General features: G+C 47.4%; 1 protein-coding gene across 2 annotated transcripts; it reads left to right on the forward strand.

Annotated features, from left to right (window-relative positions):
* Nucleotides 1-5,146: 5,146 nt before the first annotated feature.
* Nrn1 (neuritin 1) lies at nt 5,147-13,711 on the forward strand. 2 transcript variants are annotated; one of them, XM_037205795.1, is made up of 4 exons: nt 8,900-9,160; nt 9,394; nt 9,451-9,595; nt 12,535-12,987. In XM_037205795.1, the coding sequence occupies exons 1-4, from the start codon at nt 9,080-9,082 to the stop codon at nt 12,761-12,763; spliced, it is 456 nt and encodes a 151-aa protein (XP_037061690.1). In that variant the 5' UTR covers nt 8,900-9,079; the 3' UTR covers nt 12,764-12,987. The 2 variants fall into 2 exon arrangements, with proteins under 2 accessions (XP_028737501.1, XP_037061690.1); XM_028881668.2 differs by lacking the exons at nt 8,900-9,160; nt 9,394 and adding an exon at nt 5,147-5,407 and having other exon boundaries at nt 12,535-13,711.
* Nucleotides 13,712-25,944: the final 12,233 nt, after the last annotated feature.

Raw genomic sequence — 25,944 nt, forward strand, 5'->3', positions numbered from 1 at the left:
TGCATAGTTAAGTCTCTATATTAGTCTATTTACATTACTGTAACAACACACTAAGGATGTTTCTTCTTACAAGCAGAGACTGAATATGGAACAGGTTACCAATGGCAAGAGACAGGGAATTGTGTGTGTGTGTGTGTGTGTGTGTGTGTGTGTGTGTGTGTTGAGCATATGGTATGTGGTGTATATGTAGATAGATAGATATGGATATAGATATAGAGTCCTCTAGTTGGTCTCTCTATGAAGCTAGCAGTATTCATTCACGGATCACCATGATGATTTTACCAGATCCCAATCACTTCCCAAAGGCCCAGTCTCTAAACACCATAGTTTCTACTACTCTCTTAATACCTCAATACAGTGATTAAATTTCAATACAGGAACCATTGAGGGACACACTAACTTTATGAAAACTATAACAAAGGCTTTAATCACCTAGAATTGATTTTTTATTTTTATTAATTTATTTTGAAATAACTTCAAACACTAAAGAAAATAATGCCAGGGGAAAACAGAACTCAAGTCCCCTTTCATTTCCCCAGCTCTTGACATATTACTGTGTTTTCACCATGCTATTTATTTGCCTGTATTCTAGCTGTTCTTTTTTATAGCCCCTAACACTCTAGGAAACCACCACCCAAGCACACCCTTTTCTGTAGTCCACACACAAGTCTCCAATCAAAATCAGTGCTCACCCAACCTTGTGTCACTCATGGGCCTCATTCAAGTTTTTAACAGTGCCAGCAACATCTCCTTCTGATCTAGGGATCACACATGGGAATACAAATCACACTCAATCCCTATTTCCCTTCCAGCTGCTCCAGTGTGGAGAGACGTTCACACTGTCCCATACCATGCAGATGTCACCATGCAGATCAGATGTTCACCTCGTCACACACAAAGGAGCTCTACACAGCCTTGCCTTGTGAGTCATTCTCTACGTACATTCCACAACAATGCTTACTTTTAAGAGGAGAGCATTTACCTCCAGAATCCAAATGTATGCATTAAAACCAAGTTTCCTCTGTCGGCCATATGTTTCAAGTGTAAAGGTTTCATCTAATTTTGGCAACTTTCATGACCTACAGTGGAAAGCCACCTTACTAAGGAGTAAACACGAGGGTGGAAGGCCGCCTAACAGGAACTCTAACTCTCTCTCTCTCTCTCTCTCTCTCTCTCTCTCTCTCTCTCTCTCTCATTAAAGTTTTTCTTTCACATACAAGACAGTGGTTTTGTTTTACAGGTGTAATCATTGTACTTTGCTCAGATTCATTCACCCCACTATTAAACCTTCTTGTCCCTATTCACTGACTCTCCTCTTTTTTCTGTACATAGACCCCCTTCTGCTTTAATCACACACACACACACACACACACACACACACACACACACACACCTACAATTTTACATATGAGAGATAATTTGTGACATGTGTCATCACCTACACACACACAAACACACACACACACACACACACACACACACACACACACACACACACACACACCTTTTCCCCTTCCCACCTTACATGGAGTTTTATTGAGACCTCAAATGAAATAATACCATACACAAATTCATTTTCCTCCTAGTTTAAATATGGTATAGTTATTTCAATGAAAAGAACTAGCAGTACACATTTATATTCATACTTTGATTAAAGGTTTTAGTTGAAGGTTAAAAACAATGACAGATTGAATTTAGGGAGATGTATTGCTAGGTCCATCCATTCTAGTACAACATTGGCTTTTCTTTCTTTATTTTTTTTTTTCCTGGCCTAGAAGATAGAGATAGAATCTCCCACTGGCCCTGGCAACTGCTCTTGCAAACAATTTCAAGGGGATGTGTCTTGAGATGGCAGCTTCTGGGAAGTCCATGAATGACTGATTAGTAGAGGAAGCTGGGAAATCAACTCAGAAACTCTTCAGCCAAACTGGAGTGGCCCAGCCTGAACTGAGAAAGAACCTGGATGCTTTAAGGAAAAGGAATTCTGTCTGCCTGTCACTTATGTACACCTACTTCAGGTGTTCCCTGTCTAACCTGCAGACCCTAACAGCAGCAGGGACTTTCCTCTCCTCTTCCTCCTCCTCCTCCTCCTCCTCCTCTTCTTTCTCCTCCTCCTTCTCTTCTTTCTCCTCCTCCTTCTTCCTGAACTGTGCTTATTTCTCTAACTTGTAGGGAAATTACTAGTTATTTGAAGAAAAAAAAAAAAAAACAACTCTGCCTCTGCTGACCTGTGCCAGGCATTCCTGCATGGACTTTATGCTCTGGTGTTATGTGCATCCCCACTTCCACGCATGTCCACACTCTTCTAGAAAAGCTCTGGTTCACAAAAAGTCAAAGCTGAAAATCTTTTGGAGATTAAATCTTAGGCACATCCTCTTTGTTTTCAGATTGGGAGAATGCAACCTCAAACCTTCTAGGGACACCCACGGTTACCTGGAGGCCAGGGCTATATCTGCCCTCCTACATGGTCATCTTTGACGTTAAATAGGACGTGGGTAGGCTTTACAAATTAATAAAAGAGGAAATGTCCTCCAATCCAGCCCCAACCATGGATGCTGCCTCTGTGATCTCTGTCACCAATGCACATGATTTGCCCTCTTGGCTTTTGTTACCCTTCAATTCAGGAAGTGGGAAAAAACAAAGCCTGCCTGGGTCTAGACTGCAGAAAGACCTGTGTGATTTAAAAGGTTAGAAATTTCAAAAAAACGAAAACATCGTTAGTATCTGCTTTCAATTATTTATCCCCCGGATTATTTATGGTCAGCACCTCTCAGCCTCTCACTTCACTTTAGCAGAGGGGACCAGTGTATAAAGGAAAGGGCCAGCAGGGGACCTAGAGGTGGCTCAGCACAGCAGGTCCCGAATCTATGCACGCACGCATATGCGGAACTGCGGAGGCCTGCCCTCGCATAGAGGCTGCACACGGCTTTATTTAGTCTTTCAATTCACCCTCCTCACTCAAACCCTAAAGCCTCAAGTTCCAAGTGAGAAAGGATGTATTGAGTAGGATCCCAGGGCACCCACAGAAAATGTTCTAGAAGGTCCCGATGAGTGAGCAGGAGGAAGGCAAGGACGTTGAGGGCACGAAATGTAAATCCACCCGGTTCCCGGGCTCTGAAACTATGGAGCGGAGAGGGGAAGACTCGACTCAGAGCCACGGACGGGGGTGGAAGAGGGGGAAGCCGGGCGGCCCCGCGCGTGGAACCCTGAAGGGACCAGGGATACGGAGGCGGGCTTCCAACCTTGAGGTCCCGCCCCTGGCCAGCCCCTGCTCTACCATTGGAGGGTGTCGGGGGAGGGTCCGAGGGACGCCCCCCTCTCGCCACCCGTTCTTGCCCCGCCTCCTTCCCGCCCACCTTTTCTGCTTTTCTGGGAGCCTCTGAACACTGGAACAGGAAACCCCCGGCGCCGCCACTGGGACCCTGGAAAGTGCGCCCCCGCCGCCCCGCCCACCCACTGGTGACATCACCACGGGGCGGGGTACGTGGCTCCGCCCCCAGAGCCGAGGCGGACTGCCTAAGGGGTCTGTGGTTCTGTCCTGCTGCCGGCCTGGGTCCCCTAGGTGGGCGCACTTTTTGTTACCCCGTGCGGCAGTCAGGACCCCCGCGGTTCTCCTCAGTTCCTCCACAGCCAGTCTCCTGACTCCAAATTTGCATCTTTCTGTCCCTTTCTCAGTCTGTGTGCCCAGATGGCTGTGTGGGCTCCCAGTGCAGGGGCCTGGAGAAGCAACTACAAGGGACTCCCGACCTCCCTAAACCCTTTGCATTTCTGCTACTAACTTGATAGCCTAACGCGGTCACCCTGCAGTCTTGCAAAATATGAAGGTTTTTTTTTTTCTCCTAATTTTCGTTTATCTCTTCAATTGGCTTAAGTAATAAAGTTAGCCAATGCGGCCTTGGACATTTGATCAAAGACGTTAGAATTCAGGCTGGGGAAGAGGGTGTGGTGCATTGCAGAAAAAGGAGAGAAAACCAAAACTTAATTGCGTTTAGGAAATAGCCCTGATTATTTTTTCATTTTACACGACCCCACTACAGGACCTTGCACAAACGCAGCTGAAGAGACATTTCATTGCTGCACAGTATGTGCTGGATCATCAAAAAACAGAGCAGGTGTGTGGGGGTCCGGTTGTGCGTGTGTGGACGTGGTGGACGTGGGTGCGTGTGTGTAAACGTGTGAGTGCAGCCCAACAAATGACCCCAGGAGGCTCCCAGAAAACAGCCTGCACACTGGAGCTTGCATTGGAAATTTCCTAAAGCGCTAAGAGTTTGTAAATCACAAGAATCCGAAAATCGTCTTAGCCAAGGCTCATTGCCCGGTGCCTTCCCCACCCCCCAAAATAGCTGTCTCTGCGTCTGGTGTAGCGGCCCCTCGGGTGGGTGCAAGTCGCCAGTGGCGAGATTCACAAGAGGGCACGCGGAGTCTATTTCTGGGGCCCCAGGTGTGCACGAACCCCTGGGGCCTGGGCGTGTACGCGCGCTCGCGTGCAGTGTGTGCGGGCTGACTCCCGGGCGCTCGGCTCGGTTCCCGGGCGTGCGCGTGTGTGTGAGTGTGTGCGGGTGCTGGGGGCCGGGTGTTGTGTTCACGAGCTCCAGGCTGCGCCTAGAGCTCAGCTGAGGGGCTAGAGAAAAAGAGGATAGGCAAGTGTGGGGTCTGCAGGCCGCGGAAGGGGGAAGGGTGCGGCGATTCGGCTTGGCTGAGTTTCCCCCCCAGGCCAGAAGCACCTGAAACCTCGCTGCAGGGTTGGAAGTGTCTAGGTTCGTTGTGGCGCCGGTGGAGGAGGGAGCAGGTTGAACAATCGAGTGGGCGCGCCAGGACTCCCCGGCTCCGGGCGGGGAGAAGAGAGGGAGCCCCGATTCTGCGCAGGGAGGGGGCGGGGCTGGGGGCCCCTGGAAAGAGGAGGCGGGGGTGGCCACCGGGATGGGAAGTGGTCACCCCACAGAGGCGAGATTTCGTTGAGATTGCACATTAATTGGAGATATCTGATTAATTCCAGAGTCTTATGACTATAAATGGCGATTCTCTACCAAGGTGTCTATATTAAAAAAAAAAAATCAATCCGTGTCATCCCCCACGTCAGGCCTGCTCGTGGGCGTGAGGCTGTACTTCCTCCGCCCCCTCCTAATGGAGTGAACCATTCCCAGCTCTCCACCCCCCAGCCTCTCACTCTCTCGCTCTCTTTCTGTCTCTGCCTCGCTCCCTCTCTTTCTCTCCTCCCTCTGCCTTCCCAGTGCATAAAGTCTCTGTCGCTCCCGGAACTTGTTGGCAATGCCTATTTTTCAGCTTTCCCCCGCGTTCTCTAAACTAACTATTTAAAGGTCTGCGGTCGCAAATGGTTTGACTAAACGTAGGATGGGACTTAAGTTGAACGGCAGATATATTTCACTGATCCTCGCGGTGCAAATAGGTAAGTGGCCACCCGGTCCGGCATGGTAGGCGACGGGAGACTGCCAGCCCCGGAGGCGCCAAAGGGGACTTGCTGGCCGGCGTCTGCCGCTGGATTCAGAAAACCCTGCAGACACCCGGGGTCGGGGCATTAGCTGTTTGGGACTCTGGAGTCCTGGTTCGGTTTTCCTAAAGTAAGGGACTTGAAGTGTGTGCGGCAGGCTGTTTTCCAAAGGGGTTTTCTCCGTTCTTTCCAAAGCGCACATCCATTTTTGCTACCCTTTCCCAGGTTAAAGCAGGGTCGGAGCGCTCATGGCATGGGGCCCCTGTTATACTGCAAGGTACTATTTTGAGGGGTCGAAATGTGAATGCAGAAATTAGATGGCTAGGCAGCTAGGTCTGAAAAGTTTATTGCAGAAAGCCAAGATATTCCAAGGCTGCCCTCAAACTGCAGCATTTAGAACTTTGTCCTTCCCCCGCCCCTCCCCCCATATCCTAGCTGCAGCCTTTGCTCCGGCACCGCAGACTCTGCCGAGGAGGATAGATCAGCCAAATATGCATTCATACACTTTTTCAGGCTCCCGTGTGTCTGTGACTTTACATATTAGCATCTCTATTATTTTTATATAGGAAAGGGTTTGACGCGTTTGCAATATGTCGTTTCCGTGTGTTTGTTATTTTTGTTTGCAGCGGTTTATAGAAGGACTAATTTGGTCCCCATTTTATGTTAAGGAATGTTGAGTCTCAGTTACACTGTCAAAAAGCTTTTTTAAAGTTCATATTTCTCCAACCAAAATGCAAATGTTATAAGTGCTAAAGAATCCGCTTGTCTGATGTCGGATGGGAACACTAATTAATGTAGCCGAAAAGTGAAAGTAAAGCACCTTATTAATAGAATGGACAAGAGGAAAAAAATAGAAACTCTCCAGTGGGTTTTCTGGAGATGGAAGGAACTGCTGTCATGTCAGGCTGTAGAATTCTTTATGGGCAAATCTTGCAGTATTTCAGGAGTGCGTTAGGGAATTTGTGTGGGACAAGAAAAGGAATGCTTAATATTTTTTTCTTCATAAGAAATGTAGAGGAATCAGTGTTCCCAGGACATTAAAATTGATTCTTTCCATCGGGGTCTATATGCATTTGACATGATTTTGAGAATTTGATTTTGGGGGATTTTTGTCATTTTGCAGAAACTGGGATTTTGCAAAGCAAGGGCCGTGTACGTTGATGTTGGCTTTTCCTTTAATTTTAGGAAATGACTTAATGCTTTGCATCTGATGATTTTGTGCCTTTGACACCAGTTCAAAGAGCTGCAACAATCCTAGGACATAGATTCCCAAGGGCAGCAAATTCTTTACGTGTTGGAAATAAGTGACTGTGGCATTTTGCAGTTAGCCTGCAAACGCTTCTAGATCAGGAAACAGTGATGGTTTTAAGAAAGGGGTTTCACCTGGAGGATGTTTGGGGGCTCTGTTTTCGTTGTGGGTGAGAACAGAAAATAATGAAACAGTGATTGCAAGAGGGATGCATTTGATTAACCTCAGCCTGAAAATGACCAAAATACTGGCAGTGGAATTAAAATGTATATGTTCCCAAATGTCCACCACCACCCCCTTTTTTTGCATCAGAGCCTCAGTCTTTATTAATTCATGGATGGAAGCGGTCCCAAATCACTGACATTTGGCAAGAAAAGTGGGGGTTGCTGCGGAGGGGCGGGGAAGTAGAGGATGGTGAGCGAATAAAGATGCGCTGAGAGGAAGTTTGGAATGAATGAAAGAGGTCCAACGAATGAATGAGCAAATGAAAACCGCACTGGATAGGGATGTTAGAGAAAACAGAGGCGCTGGGGTCGACTGCCTGGGGGTTACAGGAGCCGGGTTCTGAAAGAACTGAGAACTCGACTTGCGCAGAGGCTTGCGCCTGCAACCTCTGTCCCGCGCATTGCTTCCGGCTCTCCAGTGAAAGCTAGATCTCTAGAAGCCACAATTGCGAAACACAGAAATGTTCCTGAATTCGTATTTTACACACGCTCACACACATGCGCGCTGCAGGATCTGCTCCAGCAACGCCTGGGAAAAATAAAGTGACAGGAGCATTTCCTGCTCCCAGAAAGCCCCAACACCCCTTGTAAAAATCATCATGGCATCTTTAACGACTCCGAGTTTTGGGGGTGAGGAAGGCCCCAGGGCCAGGAAGACTAGGTTGGGTTTTGTTTCCTTCCTGCAAAGGCGTGTTTGAAACATACATTATAGAAGAAGCTGTGTAGGGTTTCTTCCATCGTGACCGAGCCACATTAGAACAAAGATTCATTTATTCATAGGTCTCGATGTCAGTGTTTACAATTTGCTTTTGTTATAGTGCCGAGGGCTTTTATAAATAGGTGTGACGGAAGCTAGGTTTATGAAAGGTTATGTGTCTGCCCCGGCTGAGGTGGAAGTTAACCTCGGTCCCTTCCGCAGAGCTTCCCGTTCCGGATTAGGAAGCACTAGTCCCGCCTAGCTCTTCCTGCGGCAATCAGCCTGACGCGCAGCCTGCTCGGAGGCTGCGTCTGGCTGGGTCACCTTCCCCCGGGTCTGCAGTAGCCTGGCGTTCAGGGACAGGTGGCTGCGTGAGACTGAGGATGCTGAGTGTTCCACCCCTCCGGGATGCTTCCAACAGGGATAGGTGGCAGAAGAGGCCTGTGCCCAAATCCCCCTAGAGCCGAAGGCCCATTTCCCTTCTAGGATTCCCCTTCCCCGCCCCTACAGTGGAGATTTGATCCTCTCTCTAGCCCTTCGGGTACCTCAGGTGTTCGGGGCCTTTTTGCCCTCTATTTACTGAGCCGCCAACCCGGTTCCGTTTGCCACCGGATGGGAAGAAATGGCTGTTGCGCCGTCCTAGTCCGCCTGGAAGCTAGTAGCCCTTAAATGCAGCGCTTCCAGATTTGGTTGGCTTGAGTTTTCGAGCTAGGACCCCAGCGTGGCCTGGAATTTTTTCTTCTCTCCCCTGCCTCTGGCCCAGCTTCTACCTACTTCAACCCCACCCCGCTCGTAGGAGCCAGAGCCCTAGGCGGCAGCCTATCTGGCGCCTAGCAGGCTGGCTGGCTGCAACCTTGAGAGGAAAGGTCTGATCTCCTGGCTGTTTCCAGGGACATTAAGGGGGAATGCAGAGGTGAGATGCGCAGAAGAAAAGGGAAAGAAACAGGGGACACACACACACACACACACATATACACACACCAGGCTGCTGGCATTGACTGGGGTCACTGGCACAGATATCTCACACACACACACACACACACACACACACACACACACACACACACACACACACACACACACCACACACCACACACGAGCTACTGAGACCAATCCTCACCTCAGGTAGGTCCCTGAGCATTTAAACTGCCCTGCTTTAGAGCGGCAGGGAACTGCGCACCTAAGGGTCTCACAAACAACAGACTTCATGCTGGGCAGTCGGTCTTGGAATAAAAGCATCCCGTCCGCGTGGCTGTTGCGGTCTTCCAAAGACTTTATTCATTCATTCATTAAGCAACATTTGCTGAGCGCCTGACAAAGACCCAGACGCCCGGTGGCTGCGCTGGGGGTGTGGCGCTTGGTTCAGCCGCGCAACCCCGGACTCCACACCTCTCTGGCCCGCCCGGCCGTTTTGGCCCCCCCAGCACTCTACTTCTCAGACCCCCTCTGTCACCACAAAAATGGAAGATTGCACCGCGAGACGTGACAGGGTTTTTGGTGGAGGAAGTGTTGAGAGACAAGGAGGGAGTGAGGAAAAAAGAGTAATAAAGGAGATGAGGGAGGTGAGAAGAGGGGGCGAAGAAAACAGAAAAAGAAATGGAGCTCAGTTGGGGGAGCGAGCTGGAGAAAATAAATGGACTTACCTCCCTGCCACCCATCTGCACTCACCCACGCTCGGATCCCGCCATCTGCACCAGAGGTGGGCCGAATGCAAATAGGTCATTCCTGGGCCACTTGGCTGAATTTTAAAAGAGACCACTCCAAGGGGCCACAGGGTCGGTAGCGGGGCCTGGTGGTGGCGATGCTGACTGGTGTCCCCTCCTCCCCACAGCTTACCTGGTGCAGGCCGTGAGAGCAGCGGGCAAGTGCGATGCAGTCTTTAAGGGCTTTTCAGACTGTTTGCTCAAGCTGGGCGACAGCATGGCCAACTACCCGCAGGGCCTGGACGACAAGACCAACATCAAGACCGTGTGCACGTAAGTGTCCTCTCTGACCCTGGGTTTCCCTTCTGGGGGCGCTGCTGAGGTCAGAGTTCCATGCCACTCCCCACCCCCACGCTCTGCCCCACCCCCTCCCCTCCTGAGCTCAACATTCTACTAGTGAGAATCTTTCTGCCTTCTAGCCAAGGCTGCTGACCGGCCCTCTGGCCCTGAGGCCCAGGTCCCTGGTGTAGACTCTGCAGTGTCTAAGGGGACTTCATAGCCTGAGGTCGGCTAAGGGAAAGAATTCTCCCACTAACCTAAGTTTTCCAGTCTTAAGGGCCTGCACCCAACAGGCAAAGGTGCCCAGGGCAAGTGCCATTTTAGCAATTTCTCATTCCACAAAATCTCTGCTTTGAAATGACATCCAGTCTTCCTTCTTGTGAATGCCTACTGCTCTGAACAGTTGACTCCAGTTTAAGAAGAGGTGGGGATAATAACGAGATTTAAGAGAAGCCCCCCTCCAAAGCGCGCTAAGCAATACCGTGTGTCAGTGACTTTGGGGCTTGGCAGTTTTGGCTAAGTTTGCCGCCCATCCCCAGGTTTGGAGTAGCCAACCTCCTTGCTCCTTCTCCTTCCCATTTCTGTATGATCTCCCCAGAGGGGGGCAGCTGCGGGTCCACAGGGCGAAAAGGCCTTCATTGCCAGGCTCAGGGGTGTTTTCTCAGTGGTGGGCTAGAAAGCCTGCATCTGGCCATAAAAGAGGCGTCCAGCAGAGCTCCACCGCAGTGGACCTCCACATCTTAGCTGCTGAAGGCCTTAGAAATGCCTTCTACTTTGTATTTGACCATTCCCACAAAATGGCCTTGCAATAAAGCTAAGGCAAGAAGCACTCTTTGTTCCCATTTTCCATAGCGTTTGCATGGTTCTTCTCTTCCTAAATAGGGGAGAAGGGTATTCATTTAAGCAATGATCAAATGGAGGGGTCTATCTTGCTAAAAAAAAAAAAAAAAAAAAAAAAAAACTTTACTAAATACCTCAGCACCCACTAGGAACTCCAACAAGTAAGTGCCTGGTATCTTTCTATCATAAAACAGAAAAAAAATTATTTAATTCCAAACATCTGATAAAAATGAATCTGCAAAGCAAGGCAGGTTTACATACTTCAAAACCTCCAGCATTTGCTAAGAGCATGGTATATTCCTAGCTACCTTTAATTGTTTTAGCAAGACTCAGGTCCCGGAAAACACAGACAAGAGAAGGGCAGTCCCTAAGGCTGCAGGCAGCTGGATCCGGAACCTACTATGTTAATAGTACCCAATGCTCAGCAAGTGGGTGAAGCTGAGCTCTCCCAGCCCTGGGTGAATGTTTGCTCTTCTCCACACTCCGTATCTCAGAAGTATGCTGTCCCTATCTGGGATACCTTAAAAAAGGGGCAGTCTGTGTGTCCTTTGCTTTCCAGGTCCAATTGCTTCAGAGTTCTGCAGGGGAGTTGTCCCTTGGGCCCTGCAGTGTCTGTAAATCTTGGTTATTTATTACAAATTGTGGAGCCCTAATAACTCAGAGAAAGGAGGAAGTCCTTAGAAGGCAGCCTAAGTTCCAAGAACCCCCAACAAGCATTTACATACAAACCTGGCTTCTGTGAGCCAGAAGCCAGATTTGAAGTGGACATGAAGGTTAAGTTTGCCTTCAACAAGCTTACAGTCCTGATGTGCGAACAGAAAGGAAAGAGCTGAGAAAAAAAATGCACCCACACTGCTAAGAGTAACTGCTGACCCTGAGCTCTAGATCTGGGAGCAGTGGGAGCTAGACATGCAGATCGACCCACCTCTAAAAGGAGACAGAGCCTTAGGAATCGATCACGGCTTGGGATTATATTTAGTTTCGGGATCTATTTTGGGTTTCCACAAGAAAGGGGGACAAATTTAAAAAAGAAAAAAAAAAAGGTTGGATGAAGATTGTGGGGGCGGGGCTGAAGCTGAGAGGGAGAAGAGGAAGAGGCTGAGTTAACGTGAGTTGATTTGAGAACTGTCCCGAGGTGGGGGGCGTCCAGAGCCCGGTCCGGGGGGGAATAACATAGGTGTCCATCAAGCCCACTCTAGAGAAGTGGGCACTACAACCTGGAGGTGGTAGGTCATAAACTCCGGGTATTCAAACCTATGAAAAATGCTAGGGAGAAGGTTAGAGGAAGAATCCACCTCGCAGACCTGGAGCCACAGAGGTTTGCAAGAGCTGGAGAAGGTTCCACAGTCTACTCAGGTGCTCAGGCACTTAATACTTACCGACCTGGGAATGGAGAGAAGAGCTGGTAGGGGTCCCCAGACGCCTTTTGGAGGACCGGACTGTAGAAAGGCAGGATGACCTCGGAGGACCAAAGCAAGCGGGAAGCGCGGAAAGGAAGAGACGGAGAAAAAAAGAAAGGGGATATGAGGAAAAACTGGAAACAAAAGGAAGGTGTGGGGGCTGGATGGAGAGAAAGAAGGAGGGCGAAGGCGAAAGGACCGCGGCGAGGAGAGGAGGGAAACAGAAGGGGCGAGGGGGAGGAGAATGTGAGAAGCCAGGCGGGGAGGGCCTGGCTCAGAGCAAGTCACCCATCTTGCGAGCTAAGAGGCATTAATGGGCCGCAGCTTGCAAGGCTTAGTGCTGTTTTCTTAGCTTTCCCGGAGGAGGGTGAGCAATCTGTTTGCGCAGGCTGTGGTGCCAGTGCCACGCAGCGGGTGCGACCCCGCTCCTGGCTGTCAGGTCCCTTCTTGGCACCGGACTAGGGAAATCAGACAGGGAAAGAAGAGGCCTACACTCTGGGACCCGGTGTTTAGGATGAGCCAAAGATCTGGCCGGTCGTTACCCAGTGCCGAACAGGTCTGGGAAAGGGGTGGCGGGCGGGGAAGAGGCGCTCTGGGAGGTTGGCCAGGGCGCAGTCACCCGGAGCGCAGCTCTGGGGTCCTCCCGCGCCCAAAGTGATCCTGCTTCTTCTGTTTTGTTCTGTTCCTCGCCAGATACTGGGAGGATTTCCACAGCTGCACGGTCACAGCTCTTACGGATTGCCAGGAAGGGGCGAAAGATATGTGGGATAAACTGAGAAAAGAATCGAAAAACCTCAACATCCAAGGCAGCTTATTCGAACTCTGCGGCAGCGGCAACGGGGCGGCGGGGTCCCTGCTCCCGGCGCTTCCTGTGCTCCTGGTGTCTCTCTCGGCAGCTTTAGCGACCTGGCTTTCCTTCTGAGCGCGGGACCAGGTTCCCCACCCCCACCCCCGGCGCACCCACCCACACTCACTCCATGCTCCCGGAAATCGAGAGGAAGAGCCATCCGTTCTCTGAGGACCTTGTGATTCTCTGTGATGTTGAAAACACTCATATGGGATTGTGGGAAATCCTGTTTCTCTTTTTTATTTCGTTTGATTCCTTGTATTTTATTTGCCAAATGTTACCGATCAGTGAGCGAGCAAGCACAGCCAAAACCGGACCTCAGCTCCAGTCCGTCTTCACACACAAAAAAGAAAACGGCAAACTCACCCCCATTTTTAAATTTTTTTATTTTTTTGGCAAAAGAATCTCAGGAATGGCCCTGGGCCACCTACTATATTAATCATGTTGATAACATGAAAAATGATGGGCTCCTCCTAATAGGAAAGCGAGGAGAGGAGAAGGCCAGGGGAATGAATTCAAGAGTGGTGTCCACGTGGGAAGCATCTGGTGAATACTCACACTCACGTCTTTCTTCCACAGTACCTTGTTTTGATCATTTCCACTGCACATTTCTCCTCCAGGAAAGCGAAAACACACAGTGTGGGCTTTGCATTTTAAGGATAAGAGAGAGATAAAAACAGGCTGGGTGTAGTGGGAAAGGTGGTCAGAGGAAATGCTATGGTCACTGAGGGGCTGGCTTCACCTGCTATTGTCGATGCATCTTTCAGGTCCACTGCCTTTATTTTCCCTCCTCTCTCTTGTTTTAGCTGTCACACATACAGTAATACCTGAATACCCAACGGTATAGATCACAAGGGGGTAATCAACGTTAAATCTAAAATATAGTTAAAAAAAGATTTTGACATAAAAGAGCCTTGATTTTAAAAAAGAGAGAGATGTAATTTAAAAAGTTTATTATAAATTAAATTCAGCAAAAATTTGCTACAAAGTATAGAGAAGTATAAAATAAAAGTTATTGTTTGAAATGGGGGTGTCCTTTTTTTTTTCCTCCGCCGAGTTCCCAGAATAGCTAGAGGAACGCACACGGGAGCCTGGCGATTGTTCACCAAATGTCTGGATGACCCGCCGTCTTCACGGGAACCCTCATCAGTTAAGACGCTTGGCTATGTCTCTCAGATTCGGCTTATATTTGAAGAAAAAAGGGGGTTCGTTTTCAATTTCATTAGAGAACAGAGGCCTTCACTAAGTGTGCACTAGAGACTTTCACACGCAGATACAATGACAGTCGTCAGCCCGCTGCCCAGCCCCCAGGTGGGCATGAGCCCTAACCTAGGTTCCTGCAGGTCAGGCCCTAACCGCCACACACCTCTTCCTCTGCGGTGGCTAGAGGCAGCTTGCAAAGGAACCGCCATTAAGGGCTCTGCAGAGGGCCAGAGAGACTGCTTTCCCAGGCGGGGATCAGGCGAATCCTTTCATAATTAATAAGACAGCTCAGCTGAAATGGCGAGGAGACGGGGCCCTATTGATCTGCCCGTCGATCTGCTTCCACCTCTCCTATTTATAGGCTCCTCATGGCTTTACAGATTAGTAAACAGCCGCAGTGGAGACCCTGGTCCAGGGTCTGCATACATGGTGTAGGCTGGGGGAAGGAGAACTATACGCATAGGCTCTTGGGTTCATTGAAATCAAAATCTGATTTCACTGTAGGTAGGGATGGGAGGGAGTTCGTGGGTGCTCCCTAGGGTTGTGGAGGGGCTGGAGAAGGATGAAGGCTGATCCCGGTGCTGAAGCAGACTCCCACACCCAGCAGCCCTCCGCCCGCGGCGGGGAGGGTGTGCCAAAGCTCTGAAATGCAATGTGTAAACAATCGCTAGTGTAACAGTTCATAAATCAAACCCAGTGGGTCGCAGCCCAATCTGTATTCCCCCCACGGATTGAATTCCAGCAACACATGCGTCCTTGCGCCCCGAGCGCTAGAAGCTGCATGGATTCTTAATGGCAGCATACATTACGGGCTCTGGTTCACGCACGCGCCTCGCGGGGCCACTCTGGGGAACAGTTCCACACGCTCCCCGCCCCCAACCCCTCCTCCTCCCTCGATCTGGATCTCAGCCCAAACCGAAGGAGATCCTGCTGCCTGGGCCGGGGTGCTCGCCCGCGCCGGATCGCACATTATTTTGAAAAACAGTTGGAATTTGTTCGTAATTTCATTCTGATGGTATTTTCAAAAAGTCTAAATATACAAATGGCCAACCTAAGCACAACCGCTAGAATTTAAATGAAAACATCTAAGCCTGTCGCAAACACCCATCTATTTAATGGGGTGCGGGTACAAGGAGAAAAAAAAAGGATTTCCTCAGGTCCTGGTTTTTTGTTTTGTTTTTTTTTGTTGTTGTTGTTGTTGTTGTTGTTTTGTCATAATAGCTTGCTGCCCACGACCTTTTTCCCTTTGCGAATTGGGGACGATCCACTGCCCATCACTGAGCTCCTAGCTTGTGGAAATGAATCCCACTTCGTGTTCTCTGCTGACTTTGGGGAAAAGGCTGACAGGCAAACTGGAGTGGCTCCTCCCTGCGAGCTTCCCACTAGATCCACCTCCTAGAAGACCGAAGTGGGCGAGGCTGTAGGAGGAGACAGAAGGGATCAGGGGGCGGGCTGATTTGTTCACCCAACAGGGTTCCTTTCCAGGAACCCCTTTCTCTGAGTGAGTGAGGTTCCAACTGCTTCCCAGGTGGAACTGCTTTAGACGGAGGGCTCCCCAACTCTAATTCCTCTGGCGCGCCTACTCCAAGCGGTCCCTCGGGAGACAGGAAACACCGGCTTACTGTTTGAAGCTATCTTACTCGGTTAGGGGACCACGCTCACATGCCCTAGGAGAGATCTCCAGGAATGTAAGGCGAGTCTTTGAAACTCGGGCTTCTGGATCTGCCTCCTCACAGAACGTTTCTTTTGTTTGTGATTGTTTAGATTATTATCGCTCCGTGCTGTTTAATCTCGATGACATCTCCATCTCCATATGTTGGTTGGTGTAACTGTTTTTAAGCTGCAACGCAAAAGTCCGGGTTGCCAGTTCTGGAGGGTGGTATAATTAGGGTGGATCTGTCCTAACGCTGTGGTGAAGTGGGAGGAGTGATCACCAAATTCAACACACCTACCCGCTCCAGACCTGACCTGCGAGCATCCTCATAGGCTCTCCACACGGTCCGCTGGCGCTGGCTTCCAGCACTTGAAGAGGACCTTCTGCACTCCATCCTAGGCAAAGTAGATTCAAGACATGCTAGTTCACTCGAGCATCAACTCCATGTGAAAATGTGAGAAAGGCCGTTTCCGGAGGGAGCCCCGACCTCAGTCAGGAACTTGAGGGCTGGTAGGGGGGAGAACGAAGGAGGAGACAGGCTGGAGAAAGGCACCAACATGGGAAATGGAAACCGGTGGAAAGCTGAGGAAGACAGATCCAGAAAACGAGGGTAACGGGGGCGGAGGCGATTTGTGAAATAAAGAAAGAGCATAATAAGGGAAATTAGAGCAGGAGAGATAAAGCCCGCCTTGGAGAAAAGAAGGCCGGGGTGAAACCCTTAGCTTTCACTTAGGACTCTGGGTGAAATGAACATTGCAAGTGACTACTGGGACTATCTTCCTGAGGATCCAAAGAGTTTTTCGTTCATTGCGATGAAGATTTTTCACTTCCGATGGCTATGGTGTAGGTACCCGCTGCATCTTTGCTCTGGAGTGCCCATCCCCAGCACTCACAGCCCAAACCTTCAGTCTTGGACTCCTGCCTCCTGGAAAGCAGGCAAAGCAGTTCCCATTTCCAGAGGGCCCCTTAAAATCCCTGCAGAGGCTCCTGGGAAGGTCCTCCAAGATCCTTTGCTTCTCTTCACACCTATTTCGCCACATGCCAGACTCCCCCCCTCTGGTGATACTCATCTTGTCGCGGCGGGGGGGGGGGGGGCGGGGGGGGCGGTGTCAGTTTCTGGAACAGCCTGCACTCTAGCCCATGGGCCCTGGGGGGGAAAGACCAAGGTCCCTGCTTGCCCTTGCTCCCTAACACCTACCAAAGAGAATCCACCATCTATGTGCTGATCTCCCCCATCCCTTGCCTCTGACATGGAAACAAAATGGTAACCAGAGTAGGAGCGTGCGGGGGTGGGGGGTGGGGGTGGGGGCGATGAGTTCACCAGCTTCAGGGGCTAAAAAGGGGGCTTCATTTTGCCCCTTTCCTTGCATCCCAAGTCTTCAAGTTCCTAGGTCAGGGTGTCAGGCAATTTGTAATGACATATGGATCCGGATTCAGTCCCACTTTCCAAACTGAACAGCCTGAGCAAGGTGGTGCAGGGTGTGTATGTGTGTGTGTGTGTGTGTGTGTGTGTGTGTGTGTGTGTGTGTACGTGTGTACGCACAGTCTCTCAATGCCCTTCCCCAACACAGAGAAGGCTCTTCCCCCATCAGCTGGCTGGGGTGTTCCAGTCAGATTTGTACCCTAGAGGGAAGTCACCTTTAGCTTGGCTTCCAGGAACCTGTACTCGGGCACCCCCAGAGCGAGACTCCCAGTTGTGACAACCTTAGACACAGTGGCTGAGCCCTTGCAGCTGCTTCTGAATGTCAGCTGGGCACAGCCACACTCTGTGTCACAGGACTGTACCTTCCTGCAAGCTGACCATAGCGTTAGTTTTTAATTTAACTGCTTCCTGTTTGGTTTAGGCTTTACCTGCTGGAACTCGCAGAATTCTTCAAAGTAACCTTCAGGGACAACCCCATTCCGCCTTTTAAAACGTCTGGAGAGTTTTTCTATTAGCACTCCTACAGTTTTAAGTCCTCTAGCTATAGATGCTCTGTGCCCCTCCATGACCTTCTCCAAGGATATCCTGGACAAAGTCCTTGGAATAAAGTTATCAACTTATGAATGACTTCCCCGAGACCACTCCACCCCACCTGGCTGTGCCCCAATCCCTTACTGTCCCAAACCATATGACCAGCTGCATCACTCCTGTCATGTACAGAAAATTCTCCCAACAGTAAAAATGTAAAACAATTATCCTTGTAGCCAACAATGTGATTCAAGGGGACCTAAAGGGGGAAATTTAACCTTGCATTCACTCACAGTGTTTATAGGGTGATGACTATGTGTCCTTCACAGTGTGCCTATAAACCTGTGCTGACAGATATCTGTGGTGAAGGTGGGTTTAGGCTTTCTCCATGGCATGTGTATTCCATTTCAACCAAATCTTTAGACGAATATCTACATACATAATGCCTTCTTTTAACCAGTCCACAGAATGGTATACTACAGATTACTGTTTATTTGTTTGTTTGTTTAACATATATTGATGCACATATGAGGTTTTGTTTTCTTTTGTTTGTTTGTTTCTGATGTTCTACAAATGTTACTGTCACAAATATTCTTGTTCAAACAACACTCTGCACTAGATTTTTATTTCTTCCATAGCCTACAGTTCCCCCACCATCACTCAGATTGGATTGCTAGGCAGAAATGTTTGTGTGCTTTTACTCTGAAAAGATGCTAATTAATTATCTAAAGGATCCAGACTACCAGTTTTTCTGCATCCTCATCAACACTGGGTGTTAACAGTGCTTTGCAGCTTTTGAGGGGGCCACCTTTCCTGGCACTTCACTAGATTTTTGTGCATCTCTCTTGGACCCTGAGGACCAGAGCACATGTCTCCAGGGACAGGGAAGCTCCAGCTAGACTTTGGGTCCCTGCTCCAGACTGTGGCAAGAGCCAAATAGTCAATGATTTGATTCAAAGCTGGGAGTAATTAGTCCTGGAAAACCCTGGCTCACCACCCTTAATTTAATCAACAGGCACAGGGAGTCTAGGGCTCCTGAGGGCTTGGTAAGTGATTAGAAGGCTCAGCTGAGGACCCCCCACTGCACCTTCTGTTGTTACCTGGCACTCACCCTGCAGCATGCCAGCTCCCAGTCCCAGCTGAGGCTATAGTCCCCTGGCCTGGCTGCAGTGGGTGGCAAGCAAAGCACATGGCATGGGACACAGATAAGGAAGATGAAGGCTGCAGCTGCCCAGTGGGTCCTAGAGGCACCTACAGGCAGGGTCCAAACCACATGAACACCCAGGAGGACTGAACCATCTATGGGGGATGTACAGAATAATCTCAATTCTACCCCGCCCTCTCCAATCCTTCCTCCGTTTACTCTGGCCTAACTTTAAAATAGTAAAATCAACTGTCACTGAGTCCTTTCTACACGTCAAGTGTTATGCCCAAAGGTTGCGTTTCCCTGGTAAGCTCAGTAAATGAATTGCATTATCCCCATTTTACAGATGAGAAGCTGGGGTTTCGCGAGAGGCTAATAATCATTCCAAGGTCAGCAGGTATCAAGAGAGGGAGATGAAATGGAAAGCCCTGGTCTAGCTTAGGGGTCAGTTTTACGGTCACTTCCCTTTGCTTGGCATGTTACTACGCTGAACGAAAAGAGTGAACAGAAGCAAAAAGATAACAACAACAAAGAAATGTAAGTCCCCTGGCAGGTAGAATAAATGGCCTGAGAGATGTCTATCCATTTCCTAATAAAGCTCTGGAACCGGTGAGTTTTGTAGTTGTTGGCAAAGGAGAATGAAGGGTTGCAGATGGGATTCCACGGCCAGTGGGCTGACCTTAAGATGGGGACATTTTCCTGGATTGTTCTGGGGATCAGTGTACTTACAAGGTTCTTAATTCCCAAGAAGAAGGCAGACTAGGGCAGTTATGGATGGGAGCACTCAGCCCACTTTTGGTTTTGAAGTCCGAGGAAAGAATCTCTGCCAAGGAAGTTGAAATGGCTTCCGGGAAAGGCTAAGAAAAAAAAATAATAAATGTTCCCCAGGGCTTTGGAAGGGAATATGGCCCAGTGATTTCTGCCCAATAAAATCCATGTAGATTTCTAACCTACAGAACCTAGCATCAGATAATAAGGTGTTGTTTCATTTACCGTGTTTGTATAGTTGGTTATAGCTGTGAAATTTGAAGAGAATGCTAGTCCAATCATAAATTGTATTGTACTGATTAGTTGAGAAGGTACTTTTTACCAAAAAACAAACAAACAAACAAAAACCAAAAAACAAAAAAACCCAAACCAACCAACCAATCAACAAACAAAAAACATGCCCTTCAGATATAAGCATGCTAGAGATTTTTCTCAGGGCTTCCCTTCATCCATGTGTGTGTTGGAGGAGGTGGCTGATCCATTTCTGTGAATTTCAGGAGGCAGACTATGCATCAGAGAATGTGTTTCTAAGGGACAATACCACTGCTCACTGGTGTCTCAGCACAAAGACTTTCACATGTTCATCCCTTTTCTATCCCTTCCATTTGCAAGAGCCCCCTGTTCATCTCCTTTCCAGCCAGTAACTCAATGAACATGCTAGGAGGTTTTTTTGGCTCTATAATCCTCATGGGCCTGCCCAGACAAGAAAAGCTCATCATTTGGGGCCATGCATTCATGAAATAGACCAATGTGTTCTTTTTCTTTGATAATTCACAAGAACTAATATTAGCTACATACATCATCACCTGGACAAAAATCGTATGTTGGACTGATTTGCATGGTGGTAGCATTTCTAACTCTGCACTTTATCCAGACAACATAAGGAAGTGAGTTCCACCTCTAATAGAATATCTGGAGTGATTTGCTTGCTATCAACATCCTAAGAAGGAAGTTCTCTTTGGGGGGGGGCGCAAAGCAAATTTAGACAGGCCTCTAGTTGTGACTGTCCTCTACATCCAGAGAAAGCTGTCAAAATAGTCCTAACACAGTGAACAGGACAAAGAGAAACATATAGTTACTGATCCTAGAGGACTCGAGGAAAGGATGGCAGGCACAGGCCATTAAATCCAGATTCCCTGAAGATTTGCACTGGTTCCTCAGGGCCACCCTGCTATGTCTCTATGTGTCCTCGAGCAGTTAGCAAGCTTAGGTAAGTGACTGTGAGAAATGGCTCAGGGAGCCTGGTGGTCCTCTGGTCAACTCATCTGGCTGTCATCTGATGCACACTGAGTTGTGGTCTCAGTAGATACAGAGAGAAATCTCAATCCAAATGATCAGTTAGCTTTATTCAAACACAAAGTCTTCAACGTAGGCCACTTTGAAGTGTACACTAGAGGCTAACCCATCAACCAGTGTGGAGGGTGAAGACTTGGAGTTGGGGGTCAGCCAGGTCTCCCCAAAGATTATATCCACCTAGTGAGTTGGTAGGCATGTCTGTGTCCCATGTCTGTTGTACTTTTTACACAGCAGTCCTGGAGAAACTTTTGCCATATTATGATATTTTCCATTCTTGAACAGAGACTGCCTCAGTTTCTCTGTATGGAATACTGTTCTGTTCTACTTCTGAACAACCCTTAGACATTTTTACAGAAAACAAAACGACTTGTTCTTGGCCGAAATATTTATCTTCAGATCATTCTATAAGGTCAGTATGGACTCACACAGGTAGTGCAATCATGTATTGTTTAATTAACATTTCCCAGGACACACAGAATCACACAGACTCATTTGTGCACACACCTGCAGATGTACAGTGCTCTCCTTGACCTGGAAACCTCTGGCTTTTGAAACTTGTCTCCCATATAGTAGACTATGTTCTCTGTTTTGAGTTTCATCCTCCACGTGCTCTTCCCTCCCTGTCTACACTTGTCTTCTTTCTGTCTCTGTGATAAACAACTGTGAAGGAAGAAAAGTGACTGGCTCCTGTCACAGAAGTTTTAGCCCACAGCCACTTGTCCCACCATTTTGGGCCCGTGATGGCTCAGTGCATCATGGCAGGAGAATGTGGCACAGGACTCCACCTGTATCGTAGAACAGGGGAACAAAGGAGAGAAAGAAAGAGGGTGAGGTCTCATTTCAGTGGCATGGTGGTGATGACCTAACATTCTCCAGCTGTGCTTCACCTGTTCATGGTCCCATCACTTTCCGATAGTGTCATGAGTTGACGATCAAAACTTTAGCCCTTGAACCTTTAGGATAATGTAGGATCCAAAGCATGATATTTTTCATCTTGTGTGTTTCCCTATGATGCCCCAGGAGCAGTAGCCACAGAAGATACATAGTAAATAATAAAGGAAGAATCAGGTCCAGAGATAACAGATGGGTAGTAGAGTACAAGCTTAGCCTGGACACAACTCTTGGAAGAAGTGTAGTGGTGTGTGTGTGTGTGTGTGTGTGTGTGTGTGTGTGTGTGTGTGTGTCCATACATAGATCAATAAAAATATTGGCATGTGTGACTACTTCTATGTGAGATATTAAAGAAAGTGATTTACTCAGTAAACATCTGTGCCAGGCATAGTGCTATGTATCGTGGGATACTTGAAAGTGAGGGGGGCATTTCTTGATTTTAAGGAACTTAGGATTTAGATATTGATAACTTTGTTAACACATGAAGAATGCATAAATATGCATGAATAAAGAGTACAACAGCATTACCTTCATCTATACTACCTGAGTCCATTTCTGTTGCTAATAAATTATAGAGAAAGGTTTATTTTGTCCATTGTTCTGGTCCAGGGTCAAGACTCTGCATCTGGCATGGCCTTCTTGCTGGCAAAGTCCCCAGGTTGTACAGCATGTCACAGATAGCCTGAGACAGGGATCACACTAGAGATGTAAAAACAGCCTGGCTTTTACACCAGACCAATTTCTGAGCTTTATCAATCCCTGAGTCCATGTAGAACATGTATCCCTAAACATCATTTAAGGGTCCCGCATTCTACTATCTCATGATAAGAAACAATGTAACGCGTTTTGGAGGCCACAGTCCACAGTCAAATAACACTCCTCTGCTGACTCCCCTACTGATTTCCAGAGCCAAGTTCTGTAGACACTGCTATTATCCCCTTCTCCTCTGCCTCATTTGTGTCTTACCCTTAAAAAACTTTATTTATTCTATTTAAAATTTTTTATCAAGAATTCACACACATATACACACACACACAGTGAGAAGATTGGAGAGTGCAGGTGATATAAAAGGGAAAATTTTAAATAGTTATCATTTCTTCAACCAGAGATAATCATTTTGGACTTAGTGTCTCTTGCGTTAATCACCTCGTTTTTGCATGGGTATGATGATACTGTCTCTCTCCTCAAACATATTCTCTCTCTTCCCATGGCTAAATTGTTGCTGAGTGCTTCCTGTTGTGGGATATCAGTTAAAGATGTGTTACATCGGTTTATACTATGGATTATTTGTTTAATGATGCAAAGATGTGTTGCATTCTTTTATGTTCTATCTGTTTAACTCTGTAAAGCTATGTTTCTTTGCCTGCCTAAAACACCCGATTCGTCTAATAAAAAGCTGAGAGAGAAATTGGCAGGGCTGGTGGACAGAGAGAATAAATAGGAGAAATCTAGAGAACAGAGAGAAGAGCAAGGACCGAGAAAAGAAAAAGGAGAGGAGGACACCAGGGGCCAGCCACACATCGAGCCACAGAGTAAGAAGGAAAAAAAAAAAAGATATATAGAATAAAAAAAGGTTAAAAAGCCTAGAGGCAAAACATAAAGAAATGGGACAATTTAAGTTAGAAAAAGTGATTAGAAACAAGCCAACCTAAGGCTAGGCATTCATAAGTAAGAGTAAGTCTCCATGTATTCATATGAGAGCTGGGGGATGAGCCCCCCAAAAGTAAAAACAAAAACAAAAACAAAAAAAACTAAACAAAAAACCCTACAGCTTTCAACTCCCTGCATAGAGCTCATGGCTTACCAAGATCTTGTCCCATCTCATCTCATCTCCACACACAACCCTCTGCATACATCACAGCCATATCAAATTCCCCGACCCTCTTTGAGCCGACATTGTCTCTTTCACCCAATGTAATCATTTTTCATTATGCATCACAGCTGATCCTGTGTGACCAATTCAGTAGACTATAACTGAGTGGCTTCCAAGACGAGGTCACACTGGATGTTGCAGCTGCTTTCTCGCTCTCTTGGATTGCTTTCTTCAGCCAGCCGCCTTGCCATGAGGGCACGTAAACGCTTGGAAGAAACCCACAGACAAAGGAAGTGAGGCCTTCCACCACCGGCCAGCACTGTCTTGCCAGACACATGAGTGGCTGGAAAAGCAAAATTCTCTATCCCCTAATAGAATTTCAGATGCCTACCAGACTCATTTCCCCTCTGTCTACAACTTCACGGATTCCTGTACCAATCTACCCAGTCAAGCTGCTTCCAAATTCTTTACCCAGAGAAACACTGATAAATAATAAATGATTTTTTTGTTTAAAACCAGTTTGAGAATGATGTGTGGAGCAAGCTACTCAACAATAGATTAACAACTGCGTCTGGAATATTCCTTCATTTTATTCTTCCATGTTTGTTAATTTTTCTGTATATGTTCCCATGAGTCTGTAAGTCCAAAATACCTTGAGCATCTAAATTTATTAAAGAATGATTTCTGCCAACTATGAAGTCTTTGGGGACTGTATTGCTAAAAACACATCCAGGAAAAAAAGTCTAAATATTTCTAATACAGGTAAATCTATACAGATGATTAGTTAAAGAAGATCAAAAACAAAGCAATGTTACCTTAATTAGGAAACCATAGCAAGACATTGGTGCGAGAGCAAATAAGAAAAATGACACTTCTCTCACCCATTAGCAATTAGCACTGAGCTGCTGCAGCTGCTACAGAGCTGGAGATACCCCAGGAGTCAGAGGGAGAAAGCTAGTCTCCCCTTCTAATCTCCTGCAAGGCCTCCCATTGGCCAAACTGTCAGGAAGAAGTAGACAAAGGAGTCTGGGAAATGTAGTTTACAGACTTCCTTCCCCACTATTAAAGAAAAGATATGCATAGGAAAAGTGAGGCTCTGGGAGCTAATAGAGACAATTCATCATGTGAAACAATAACAGATAATGAAACAATATAAGCGCATATCTGATAGGTCTTTCTTGAAAAAATGAAACAACCAACACGCATGATCCTCCTCTGACTGGAGAAAATCAGATGTTATTATGTTCAGCTCTAACATCTATCCCAGAGCTCACCAAAATACTGGGCCCCACCATAGGGGCACATCTCATTCAAAAAAGCCTCCACAGCAAAGCCCTATTTAGTTGAAGAAAAGGATTCCTAATAAGAAACAACACGCCGAGAGAATGGAATGGAGCAATCTTCTTTTCGACTGTAAACTCATGTGCCTCCCACAGCCCTTCCATGGAGCTGGTCCCGATGTGGTGTGTTTGACAGGTGAGCCACCTCAGCTGTAAAGAAATCAAGTCACACAGATGGTGAGTGGCAGAAACAGGGTCCAAACACAGTAAATGGGATCTAAAGAATGTGTATTTAACCACTCAACTACTCTGCTTCTTATGCTTTGTCACCGTACCTGAAATGTGGGAACTACTGACCACTTGCTGCACCTATACAGCAAAGATTAAAAGGTACTAACAATGTAAAAAAGCATGAAGAACAGAGCCTGTGGAAACTCAAGCCCTGAGCTACAGGAAAACCTTTGGACTCAGCCTTTCCAACTCTGAGCCTACTGTAGATCAACTCATACATTCTAGAAAGGCCATAGTAGTTGAATTATCTAGGACATTCTTTCCCCCTGAGGCTCTGAATGGACCTTTAAGTCTAGAAATGACCCCCTCTCCCAATCCAAGCATATGGGCAGGTTAATAGCTAGTGCTGGGTAGATCCTGGGATGTGGCCATGTGTCAGGCCAATGATGAAAGCCCATACAGAACAGTATATCTGGGATACTCTTTCTTGCTAATGCCAAAGCTGAAATTGATGATTCTAGTTACTTGCTCAGGCTGTTGATAGAGAGGCAGAGGGGGAAATAGTTGGGTCAGTTTTTTCACTTATTTTAAGATATTTTTTTGAGGCTACTGTGAAGATAATGTTTTCTTGCTTTCTTTCTCCATATATTTGTTACTTGTATATAGGAAGGCTACTGATTTTTGTCTATTTTTTTGCATCCTGCTGCTTTGCTGCAAGTATTTATTATCTGTATAAGTTTCCTCATGGAATTTTTATGGTCTTTTATAAATAAAATTATATTGTCTTCAAATAAGGATACTTGGAGCTGGGTGGTGGTGGTGGTGCACACCTTTAATCCCAAGATTCAGGAGGCAGAGCCAGGTGAATCTCTGTGAGTTCGAGGCCAGCCTGGTCTACAGAGCAAGATCCAGGACAGGCATCAAAACTAAACAGAGAAATCCTGTCTCAAAAAATGAAAACCAAAACCAAACAAACAAACAAAAAAGATACTTGGATTTATTTTCTATTTGTAGCTCCTTAATCT

This window comes from Peromyscus leucopus, chromosome 5 (assembly GCF_004664715.2).
Source record: "Peromyscus leucopus breed LL Stock chromosome 5, UCI_PerLeu_2.1, whole genome shotgun sequence".
NCBI lineage: Eukaryota > Metazoa > Chordata > Mammalia > Rodentia > Cricetidae > Peromyscus > Peromyscus leucopus.

What these genes read in the sequence shown, in the direction of transcription:
- Nrn1 (XM_037205795.1), top strand. Translation starts at nt 9,080, where the DNA reads ATGGAAGATTGCACCGCGAGACGTGACAGGGTTTTTGGTGGAGGAAGT. An exon ending in AACATCAAGACCGTGTGCAC is followed by an intron (nt 9,596 to 12,534) that starts GTAAGTGTCCTC and finishes GTTCCTCGCCAG; the next exon opens with ATACTGGGAGGATTTCCACA.